Source organism: Paramormyrops kingsleyae, chromosome 22, assembly GCF_048594095.1.
Source record: "Paramormyrops kingsleyae isolate MSU_618 chromosome 22, PKINGS_0.4, whole genome shotgun sequence".
In the NCBI taxonomy this organism is placed as follows: domain Eukaryota; kingdom Metazoa; phylum Chordata; class Actinopteri; order Osteoglossiformes; family Mormyridae; genus Paramormyrops; species Paramormyrops kingsleyae.
The window spans coordinates 11,012,703-11,025,200 of NC_132818.1; the positions used below are offsets into that span (position 1 = coordinate 11,012,703).

Below are 12,498 nucleotides of genomic sequence, written 5' to 3' on the forward strand. Positions count from 1 at the left end.
TGGTTCCAGATTGTACACCAGTGATCTGTGTTAAAGTACAACATCTTAAAAATAGGCCTATCACTTATAGCAAATGAAACATAAAATGGTTCGTTGTCAATACTACACATCATGACTCAGAAATATGACATTTATATTACACGCTCATTAATAAAGAATAAAAGTGGACATATCTGCATATACAGTATGCTTACAGTGTCAGTGTTCCCCATGGCACACGGAAGGAGCAAACGGTCGGAGCAGGACACATTGTTTTTTTTTTTAACTTTACACATTGGATACATTTATTTTCTTACTTTACAAATTACTGTTTTGATAAATGTCCTTAGATGTGTTTAGTACAGTATATGCTCGTTTTATCCGGTTCGTTTTGTGTTTAAATGCTAAAAAAACATATTTAGGTGTAATTTTTTGGGGCCGGGAACCAATTAATTAGTTTTCCATTATTTCTTATGGGGAAAATTCGATCAGAACTGAACTTTTTAGGATTTGATCCAGAGTTCTGAACGGATTAAGTTCGAGTTCTGAGGTACTACTGTACTTGATAAACTACAGCGCTCGCATGAAGTCTTTGGACGTTTGCTTAATTCTGTAAAAATGTTGTAAATTTATAGGCTTCATAACAAAAGTCTATTGTAACACATCTGCACATATTGCACATACAGACATTTTCTTCTTAAGTGCCATATTTTTTTTCTTGATTGACTCATTCAGTTTTGTTTTTGCCATTTTGCTATTAATTTCAATTGTAGTCACTGGCTCCCAAATGTTTATGGTTTTAAGTTATATTTATGATTTATGTTATTGCAAAGGTGTCACTAATCTGAAAGCATCCAACCAGGCTGGTTATCAATAAACTATTAACTAGGAACAGCTCTTTTAGAAGTATAATTTGGGTTTCAATTTATTATGAAAAAGAAAAGAATGTTTTACTTAAAACTACTGGTCATTTCTAATGTGATACATTTTTTTGTAAACAAATTAATAAAGTAATGGTTTTTGTAAGAAAACCAATAAATTTGCAATATTTTTACTGAATTAAGCAAGTGTCCTAACACTTTCCGTGGGCATTGTACAGTTAAATAAATATACCGAAATGAATATACTACAGACAAAAATCCACCAAAAGTGTTCCGTAGATTCATGTGTAGAAGCAACACTGTTTTTTTACATTGTGCATTGTAGCTTTAGTTTAAAAATTAACAATAGAGATTAAATGCAATAAGATACTAGGTATAAGTATTAGGGACACTGTACAGAGTTACTTCTAAAAGACTAAACCACAATGAAAGAATTGCATAGCTACAAAAATTTTATTCATACTCATTACAGATACACAAGAAAACATTGCCTGACAGGGATCACAACAGACCATGGTATCCTTTAAACCACAAAGCATTATGCACTTCAGACTACTCACTTGGCACATTTAAAAGGGCTCAACACATTTCCAGACATGCAGAGGAAGGAAGCGAGTGCCAAATCCCAGCCAGGGGTCAGCAGTTTGTGGCCAATCACATGATAGCGATGCTTCAGGCAAATTAAATGAGGTCACATGTTCATGTGCATGGACCTAGTGGTTGAACACAAACTGAGAGGGAAATGTCTGACTGCTTTTTTTAATTTTACATCTTTTACCCCGTTCCCCCAATGTCCCCCCTCATCCTACACCGCCCCCCTCCCCCCCCCGCTCACCACCGCTCCTCATCCCACCCCCACACCTTCTGCATGTCCGAAAATAAACTCCTTCTCGGAGTGTAATCCATTGGCAAATGACCCGGAGCAGCATACAAAAATAAACTCTTTTACTTAATCAGAATTTCTCTTCAACTTACAAATGGAAATGACAAAAGTAATAAATACATAATTCAAGAAGATCTATAGCAAAAACACACAGATATGAACTATACAAGACAAATGAAGTTCTATGTCACTTCCTTTACAATATAAACAAAATATCAGGCCTATAAAACTGGAGTTTTTTAATAGGAACTTCCTCTTTCGCTCAGCCACAATAACGGTAAACACGAACATTCTGGATGCTTTCCGCAGTGCTCTATGAAAGTGCACTTTGAAGAAATCCTTCATAAGTTCCAGTGTTTCCAGTGGCTTCCTGGCACCACTTATGCATATTTAAAACCTCGCTGGCCAATCACACCATCTCATAGGCATTTAAGTCAAACCTCAGAACTATGAAACCATCATCTCCAACACATACTGTGTATTATTTATAACGATAAGCAAGTAACTAAACCCTCCAAGTTCCTGTAACATTTCCTTGAAGTTTAGTTGTGTACAAATTGCAGAATAAATAAGATTACGTGTACAAGGGTATTCACAACTTCACATTATGGATAGGCTCAGGTGAATAAAGAACATCCGTTTTTTAAATCGGAGGCTCAGAAAATGACAACAACAAAAATAAGGTTTGTTCAGTGCATGCGCTCATTCTGTCGACCACATTCATAAACTTGAAATGGAACCAAAGCTTTGCTCTTCTGTAATTCATGAACTAAAAAGTTGTTAAATAATGTATATTGCCAATGTCATGTGAGATGGAATGTAACAGACCTGGTTTACACTGCAGCTGAATGTGTAACTATGAGAGATCGAGGGCCCTTTTAGCTGAGATTCTCGGTGCCATTAGGGGTGAGTTTGGTCTTGTGCTCAACTCGTGGTCCTTTGGCAGAATACTGAACCAGCAGAAAGGGCTCCTTCGTCTCACCCTCGCCCACGATGCTCTCCTCATCTTCCGGCTGCCCGATACGCTGTAGACGCAGGTAGCACCAACAGCCCAGGATCAGGGCGCCCAGAGCGGCGATGGCGATGAGGGTGACGATGACCGTCACCACCCCCGTGGTGGGGCTATGGTCCATGATCGACATGGTCACAACGGAGCTCTGGCGGGGAAATCTCTCTTAACAGTCTCTCGGGTTTCAGTCTGGATGTTCCTCTCCTCACCGGTCACCTTGTGACATCTAGACCACGTGTAGAACACAGCAGAGAAGGAAACTGAAGAGTCACATTCAGAAGCAGCTGACTCCTTCAGAAGCCCAGAGCTACATTCGACATCTGTGAGAGATACAACTTAATCTAACCGATCCATGGGTCTCAGGGGATTGAGAAAAACAAACGAAAGAAAAACCTAGTGGTCAGGGCCTTTATAAACTTTACCAAGGTCTAAATATGTCGATCTTCACTCACGTCTTCCAGAAGCCCTCTGCAGTTCTCTTCAGTTTCAACAATTTTTTTTTATAATGAAATCATATGTACATGATATGTACGGGAAATATCTTCAAACATCTCCTACTTAGTGTTACAAATACACAAAGATTTGTAATAATCACTAAAACACACAGATAGCTGAAAAAGGACTGCTTTATGCCAGATTAAATTTGCCACGCGTACATGTGAAAGTACAAATTAAGTGTATAGGTTTTCTGTTTCCGTTCGCCTTTGAGAAATGCATGTGCAAACAAATGTCCGTGTCAAATAAAATTAAATACTGTCCACGGCACATTATAAACGCACATAAAACTTGTAGTCAGCACTGGAAATTTTAACATACACCATATATTACATAAGGAATTCTTCTCATGCACATTTAATGCGATTATAATAAACCGCAGCCTTCTTAAAATTAGGCGAACAAACAGGAAATGATCAACACACTTTTAATTATGACATTTCACATTTTAAGAAGATACATTTATTACGTATATTTCGACCCGTCCACGTTAATTTAATACGTGACGGCTTAACAATCAGCGAAGCAATATCTTTGCGACGTACATGAAAGCTTTACGAAGCCGAAAATTTCAAATTGCATATACTAAGAAGCAATTCATGTCAACTTCAAATATAATACTTAAGAAACTTAACATTTTAAAACAACAGCTGCAATTATTATTATTAATAATAATAATAATAATAATAATAATGTGCACGATAACATTTATATTGCAGGGAATTTATAATCTCGGCTGTGCATGCAGCAGTAACACTGTGATCGCCGACAAGACTGTCGTGCATATATCACGGCTATGGAAATAGTTTATTTCAGGCATGCACATTGGCCTAAACACAAATCGAAAGCACCGTTACATCAGGCAACAACAAACCCAAATAACGGAAACCCCACCACCGCAACGAAAATGAATACTCACCCTGTCTTCCAGAAAGAATATAGGCAATATAATTTGTTTTACACGGCGGCCGCAGCCTTGCTCTTCATCTGTGCGATCTGACGATAATTAAAACCCCCTCACGGATCCCTGCTGGATCCATGCCGATCGCCGAATGCGCTTCAAGTTTTCGGGGAAAACCCGCTCGTTGTTTTACTTTCTGAAGCCACCCCCTTTCCTCCCCCGTCCCGGTGCTCTGCTATTGTATATCGGCGTCTCTGCAGTCGGAGCAGCGCTAGTGGCAGACGAACAAGACCAAGAGGGCGTCCACCAGCCTCCACATTTCAGGAAATGATATCACAAACATTCAGATACGTGTTCGGCCAATTACAGAGGCACAAAGCCTAGATAAGACCTGTCTGCATTAAGCTTGTGTCGGCAATCAGCTCGTTCTTATGGTGATTTTTGCTTGAACGCGACAGTTGAAGACATGGTTTTCATATCACATATATACGGAGATATATTCAAAATATATTTCTTATATCAGTATAATTCAACAGATTATTGCCATTGGGGAAATACCTCAAAATACACTGCAACGCAATTAAATATACAGCTGTGTATAGAGGTTACTGGGTACTCATTTTGGGTGCGGTATGTTAATTGACATACTGTATATGATAAACATATTATATCAATGATAATTATAACAATAATTGCTTTATCGAATGGACCAAATTAAAATAAAACTTTTAATGTAGCCTAATGCACCTTTTCCCAATGAAAATTTTCAGTAGGTGGGAGGTGCATTGGCTACAGGAAAACGGCTTTTCAGTTTCTTGAATGATAAATTCACTCTTCATGTGAAATGCCAGATAGGTCTGCTCACTGAAAATCAGAATAGATTTTGCAGGATCTATGAAACTGGAGTGTAAGATAAGAGACAAATGCAGCAGAATTTAAGTTCCCTTGAGGATAAAATAAAAACAAGACTTAATTATATGTATGGATGGAAAAATGCCAGCAAGAGGTAAATGCAGGGACTTTTATTCCAGCGTCGCCTCTGCTGCAGTCAGCATTTTGGAGCAGAGTGTGAAAAAGATGTTAAAAGTAAAGGATTATACTCATGGTCCCCCCACTGGGGACCCACAGCCGGTCCATGTTTTTGCTCCCTCTGAGCTGCCTGCCAGACACTCCACATTTTTGCTCCCTCCCAGCAAAAAACATGGATTATCTGTGGATCCTCGAGGACTGGATTGGGAAACACTGCTTTAGAACATTTGCTAAACAATGGTCTATTTTAATATGTACAATCATACTTTTCCCAGTACACCTGTCTGAAAGCAGACCGCAGAGGAGTAATTGACTTTGTTTGATTTACATGCAAACACCAAACACAAGGACAACATTCCTGACCCTGGAGGTGTCCAATAGGGGCCCACAAGGCCAGAGCTGGGTGCTGGAGGCATGGCAGTGACCACTCCTGGGCAGGCCTCCAGAGGCACTTCACCACTTCACCGCTTTCACCACTTCTTCCTACGACTGGAATCAGCAGGATGGGTTACAGCAGTGGTTCCCAAACTGGGGGGCGCCCAATAGCCTCAGGGGCAAACTAATCTCTTCACAGACTGGGCGATTAAACAAATAAAGCAGCGCAACATTACAGTAACTAACAATATATAAACCACTACCTTACGTGTACTATTAGAGCATTCATGTAATTTATTTATACTTTATTTTACCAGGTAAATTAACTGAAAACCAGTTCTCATTGCTTTACGTGATATTCGGGAGAAATAGCAAATAACGCATCATACAAACGTCACGTTCTTCAGCCAATAAGGGCAAAGTTGTGTCGTCACGGAGGCTGTTCCAGTTTGTTCAGCCGGCTGATAGGTGCTGTACTATCTGTCTTAAGTCGTCTTGCTCTTGCAAGGTTTTTGTACCATGTGACATGGTGACGCGTGACGACGTTTTGCAGGGCCGGGCAAAAAAATCTAACCATATCATGAAAAACGAGGTTTAAAATTTTCTACATGAAGTGCAGGGAGACTATCAATTAATGGGTATGATTTAGTGTTGTTTTGTGCTATAGTATAGGCTGAAACCTGCGGTTATCATTAAAAACAAAATGCGGTAATTGTAAAACAAACTTTAATTTGTGTACGCCAATGACTATTAACAGGAACGTAAAATCTGCATTTGCATAATTTCAAACTTGTGCGGGACTTTTATTTTTAATTGATTGCTCTTTTTTCTCCCACAGTGGTGAAATTGCACCATTTGTATTTTGTAATTGCATTACAAAATGCAATTACAAAATACAATTGAAATGCAATTTCGCTCAATTAGAAAAGGGAGTTGTATTTCAAATAAAGTTTGAACCTATGCAGTTTGAATGGGGGGGGAGGGGGGGGGGCTCAATAATGTTCCTATCTAGAAAAGGCGGCCCTGCAGAGAAAGTTTGGGAAACACTGGGTTACAGCAAGCTGGGATGAGCTGGGGGCAAACCTACAGTGAGTTGGGAGATGAGTTGCTCCGTTTCACTCATACAACACTGGACCTCCTCCACCACCTGAAGGTCCACATTTGGGGTGAGCCCCCCTAGTATCCTCCTTGCCCGCAGCAAGAGTTCATGAGCCTTGGGCAACTTCCGCACCACGGGGTTGGTCCAAGGTGAAAGTCCTTGGAATGCAGGCGAGGTGCTCTAGTGGATCCCATTGCTTCGGAGACCTTGCCAGTCTTCGGATCTGGGGAACATAGGGAATCCAGTCTGTTGGGTGTAGGGAAGCCTGGAAGCCTGGGCTGATGTTGCCACAAAATTTCTTTTGGAGTCCAGTCATTGTGTCACAACTGACAAGATGAAGGACACGGGGCAGGTGTGGTGGTGAAACAAGAAGGAGTTTATCAGAACTAAAAGAACAAAGGCTGGAAATAAACAGGATCATGAGGGATCAAAATGGGGGAACTGGAACGAGATAGGGCACAGGCAACAAGAAGGTATGTGTCAGTGACTGGACAGGGGAACACAGGCCTGGGAAGCACATATATATGAAACTTATGAGGGAGCTAACGAGAGGCAGCTGAGAGTGATTAACACAAGAGTTAAGAACGAGAGGTAAGACAAACAAGTAACAGACGTGGTTTCTTAGGGCCACACCAGCGAGGAGACAGGAGGGTCAGGTGGACATGGTGGGCAGGATGTTACAATGACAGATCGGACAGGGGAGGGGATGAAGGGGACTGAACCACAGGTCAGACCCATGGACATGACAGGAGATTGGTGGTTGAAGTTTAATGATATTCTGCACAACCCATAACCTGGAAGCTGCTGACAGTTAATGAGCAGTGCTGTTTATATAAAGTATGGCGTTCTGTCTTGTGGCTCCATAGCTCTTGATTTCCTGGCTTTGTCTCTATGGTTGTTTATACACCCATGTTTTGTTGTATTTCCCATTTCCTGTTTTACCCGTCACATCCTGCCTTTAGTATTTTCTGATTTCTACTCCCCAGCTGCTTGATCTGTGCTCTGTTCTCATGTCTAACCCTTCCTGTATCACTGACTAAGGTTCTTCCATCACTGGTTCGACCTGCACCACCCTTGCATGGCCTACCTTTGTCTATGCAGCACTCTGGTTGAATGATGGGTCTGAAAGGTCACTATAGGCATAGGATCAAATCTACAGAGTATCCTAAAGTTTGTGCCCTGATCCAGTCCAGGTCATTTATAATCATTCCTGTAGCCTCAATAATGTATGCAAAACCAAAACCTTCACTTTACCTGTAAAACTTTTCTGGGATGCATTTCCTCAACGATTTGTAACATTAAGTATTTTGTTATGTCATACTTAAGATTAATCAGTAGTGTTTCTCAAAACCATTCATAACTCAGTTTGTAATCATGTTTGTGAATAAATGATTGCTCTGACCAACTTATTTTCTACATCATTGTTAATCGTGTTTGTTATTCACTAAGATCATTCATTATCAGGAAAAGCACCCCAGATCAGTAACAGTATATAGGTATTATTTATCAGTTCAAATCCTCTGAGTTCCTGTTTTTTTTTTTTTTTTTTTGAAGGTCTAAGGTTTATGCTCCTTATGCACCTGAACAAAAACATTCAGAAGGTCCCTAAATGTGCCCCATCCCTGAGTTCTGACCTGAAGGACCAGAATCAGGAGAGAAGAGCCTCGTTTAGCTAAAACACAAATCAAGAATGGCACAGTTGAAGCTGCAGGTTGGTTTAACTGCATAGAAGACAGCCTGCAAACCACCCATTTCAGCCGAAAGATAAGATGTTCTTGTTTTGCAGAATTTGAGCATCTGTTCTTGTCGTCACATTATGGGAGCAAAAATAATATTTGCTTTGCTCATGTTGTCGGCAAAGGCTGCAGAACTCTTCAGGGAAAAGGCACATCCTCCATTCAGGAGCTGTCGCAGCAGATTACCACAAAAATCCTTCAGAAGTGTTTGTTTCAGCAAGGAAATTCACTACTGTCATCAGTTCAGCTTTATTTTACTTAGCATCCACATTATTCTGTCCACACAAGGATAAGTTTGAAAACCACATTTCATCCATCTCCCACAACAGCTTATCCAGTATAGCAGTGTTTCCGAACCCAGTCCTTGGGGACCCCCAGACAATCCATGCTTTTGCTCCCTCCCAGCTCCCTGCTAGAGAGTCTATATTTTTGTTCCTTAAACAGCTATCTACCGGGAGCTGGGGGAGGGAAGACGTGGACTGTCTGTGGGTCCCTGAGGACCGGGTTGGGAAACACTGCAGTACACTGTCACACTGAGTTTGAGGTATATATCAGGAAGCACAGGTATGCCAACTAAAGAACAGAGTTGGGTACTAAATCTGAATTGTTTTAATAAAAGTTTTAAACTTTAACTTGGTATACATGGGTAAAGTGGAAGCTAAATAGAATTCAGAATAAATGTGTACAAAATGAAATAGCATTCAATGCTCTGCTGGAGGGCACTGAGCATTGGAATATCTGGCAAGACCTTTCACATTTGTTTTTCCTTTTTAGTAAGCTGTTGCATTTGTGTGTGTGGCGTTTCATGGCTTAATGCTTGGCACAGAATATGTGGATGCAAACTGAAATTGCCCAGGGGCACAAGAAGAAGGCCGTCACACTGACACAGTGTGCATTTCTCTCCATACTGATCCAGGGTGTGCCTGTTTGTCTTGGGAGTCAGCAGTGGGTGACAGGCAAATGATGTTTGCTAGATTTAGATACATGATCCTGAAGCTTGGCCTGCTGACACATCCTCACTCTAATAAGACTAGAGAATGGAATCATTTTTAGTTATATAGAGAAGTAGCTGGAGTTCCCTTTATTCCTAAATTGGCTGTTTATTCAGGCAAAACATACAAGGCAGATATAAACCTAGATCACAAAAGCTATGTTTGCCACTCCATAAGAAGTAATTATATGGAGTATGGCTAAACAACACACCTAGCTAGTTATAACTCTATATCAATAATGAGTTATGTAGCCTGTTTGTATTGTATATACAGCCACTGAAAAAATTAAGAGACCACAGCACAATTTTTTGTTTCACTCATTTCTCAATTTATGGGTGCGCATCTGTAAATAATATATATTTTCTGCAAACTGCAGTCTGGTTCTTCCCTGTTCAATGAAGGGCTTCTTCCTTGCTTTATGGGAGATCAGCCCTGCTTCTAGGAGCCTGATACAAACTGTCCTAGCAATGCACTTCACATGTGCAGTAATGTTTCCCATTCCCTTTGAAGGTCACTTGATGTCATCCTTCGATCCATGAGAAACTGTCAGATAAGTTAATGGTCATCTCTGACATTAGAATGTCACTTCTGCCCTTTACCTGGCTGGTTTCTGGTCATTCCCAGTGTCCCCTGCTTTGCCTTATTTTTGTGTACTGCTGTCTTAGAAATATTGAACCTGAAAGCATCCTGCTTCTCAGTGTAGCCTTCTGCCAGCAGAACCACAATTAATATATGTATGTATATGTATGTAAAATCGATTTGTTTTGGAGAAAATCCTTATTTTCCCCCAAAAAGCCCAATGCCACCATTATTATTAGCGGTGTTATAATGTTGCTGAGGCAGGCTGACGAAATCCCAACCCTTGTCCCTGAGTCAGGGCCTTGTTGCTGCAGAACTTCTAAAAGGAAATCAATGGCCTCCATCTGGGTGACTGATTATGTAGCACAACATCGAAGGAGACAAGTATCGACCTTCGGTTCCTCAGCGAAACTTCAGTAAATATTTAATGTATTAAGCTGCTTCTAGATTCTGTTTATTAAATTATTAAAAACTTGATCATAAAATTTTACTACACTCTCAATATGTTACTAATATAATATGGGTTTTAAATGAAAACATTAGCTAATATATTCAAATGCCAAAACGATTTATGAAATTTAATTAATTCCATGATTATTTATTAAGACATATTTTCGTCATGATGCATCTGGCAAAGTTCCACCAACATGGGAGACTGGCCCAAAACCAAACCGAGTCCTTTATTAATAACTGAGAGGAAAGCGCACACAAACACAAATAGTGGAAATAACCGACACTGATAAAAGTATTCAGCCAAGCTCCTTGACCCAGGAAATATATGCTGTAACATATAGCGACAGAAACATTTTCTGGATGGCGTACGGTACATGGTTACTGACAGGCAGAGGCTCCACAGACTGAGACATGCAAAGAAGGAACCGATCGCGGACAGAAACGCGAAAACAGGAATTCAAAGGGCAACATGAAAACTAACTGAAACGAAACCGAAACCCACAAGAATGTTGAGAGATCAAACACACATGCTAACGCAAACAAGAGATAAAACAATAACGCACAAGCAAGCGCTTCCAGGTGTTCGACATGTCTTTGCCCTAGAACGCTTTGAACAGGTGTTATGCCGAAAAAGGCATCCCTGCCGTAGAATGCATGCCTGTCTCTAAATGACAGATTGGTCGCTGATCTGAAACTAGTTGAGCTACTTTGTCGAGTAAGGCTACCGTAGTGCTAATCAATAACCGCCAAAAAACATAAAAAACCTCTAAAACCCTAACCCTATCCCCTAAAAAAACCCTAAAACCCTAATCCTAAAAAATCACTGACCCCCAAAAAAACCCTTAAAAGCTCAACTCGTCGGACCACCGGCATGCATTCTAAGGCAGGCATGCCTTTTTCGACATAATACCTGTTATATCAGTCACGCGCTGACCAGGGAAGCGGAGGCGAGGAGACGTAGGATTAGGGGGAAATGCGGGATTTAATGAATAAAAAGGACCACATACGAGCGATAAAGCAAAACGGACAATACAATGACCGGACTGGGGAAATAATCGGAAACGCGGACTAAATACAATGGACTAATGACAACGATCAAAAACAGCTGGTAAACACTGGGAATCCATACGGGGTAAATGAGGGGGCGTGGCACACGGGAGGAGCGAACGATCGGGGCATGATAATCATAGAGATATTTATTGTAATTTTAAGTAAAAGTTTTCGTTGCTGTTCTTTACAATAGTACGGAAGCGTAATGCGTTCATTTGAGAAAAAAATAATTCTGCTCTGTTTTTCTGAATTAACGAGATACGGTTTTCATGTAAAAAAAAAATTAATTGGTCTTTGTCAGCCGACGTCACACTCGCTATAGCCGCAGTGTATTGTGGGTCGAATCGTCATTTTGGTTGTATATAACTCAAGAGCGAGCATTTGCGTCCGGCATTATTTTTTTGTAAGATGACACTATGTGAAAGATTGTCATACTAAGTCACATGGTAGAAATGGCAAAAAGGTGGACTACAACATGAGATTTTTTCGGTTTACATGATGCCTGGAAGGATCTGTATAAACTCGTTGTATACCGATTCTGTGTCCTGCTTGCCGCTTATATTTTATTTTAAATATTACCAATAAAGCTATGTCCAATGACATTTCTGTGGTGTTCTTGACTCTTTTTTTCCCATTCTTAAACACCTAAATTGCTGGTGTGCTTTGGTAATGAAAATTTTGGTAATGAAAATCAGTAACATTACTGATAAAGTTCCATAAAACGTTAAATTTTTTTGTAGAGGGGGGGAAAAAAAAACACTGAACATGAAACATTAACATTCCACTTCTAAACATACAAAGAAGTTCCCATCCATCCTGAAGAACTAATAACTGAACATATTTAATTAATTAACACTGTATTTACCATTCTACTTTCCTTCGCAAATGTCATGATCAACACCACACAAACAGCAATTAAACAACGGACGCGCGGCCACCGCTCGTAAGTAAAATATTGTCTTGGAGTGCACCAAACTTTATGCGCGCTTCGGTGGAACGTCATTTCCGGGCCCTCAGTGGGCTTCCTGCGTGTCAGT

The 12,498-nt window shown here is 40.3% G+C and overlaps 1 protein-coding gene across 1 annotated transcript; it reads right to left on the reverse strand.

Annotated features, from left to right (window-relative positions):
- Positions 1-1,692: 1,692 nt before the first annotated feature.
- snn (stannin) lies at positions 1,693-4,484 on the reverse strand. The gene is made up of 2 exons (XM_023798390.2): positions 4,167-4,484; positions 1,693-2,978 (listed from the first exon to the last, which is right to left on the reverse strand). Exon 2 carries the CDS (start codon positions 2,883-2,885, stop codon positions 2,622-2,624), a length of 264 nt encoding a protein of 87 aa, XP_023654158.1. The 5' UTR covers positions 2,886-2,978; positions 4,167-4,484; the 3' UTR covers positions 1,693-2,621.
- Between the last annotated feature and the right edge of the window lie 8,014 nt (positions 4,485-12,498).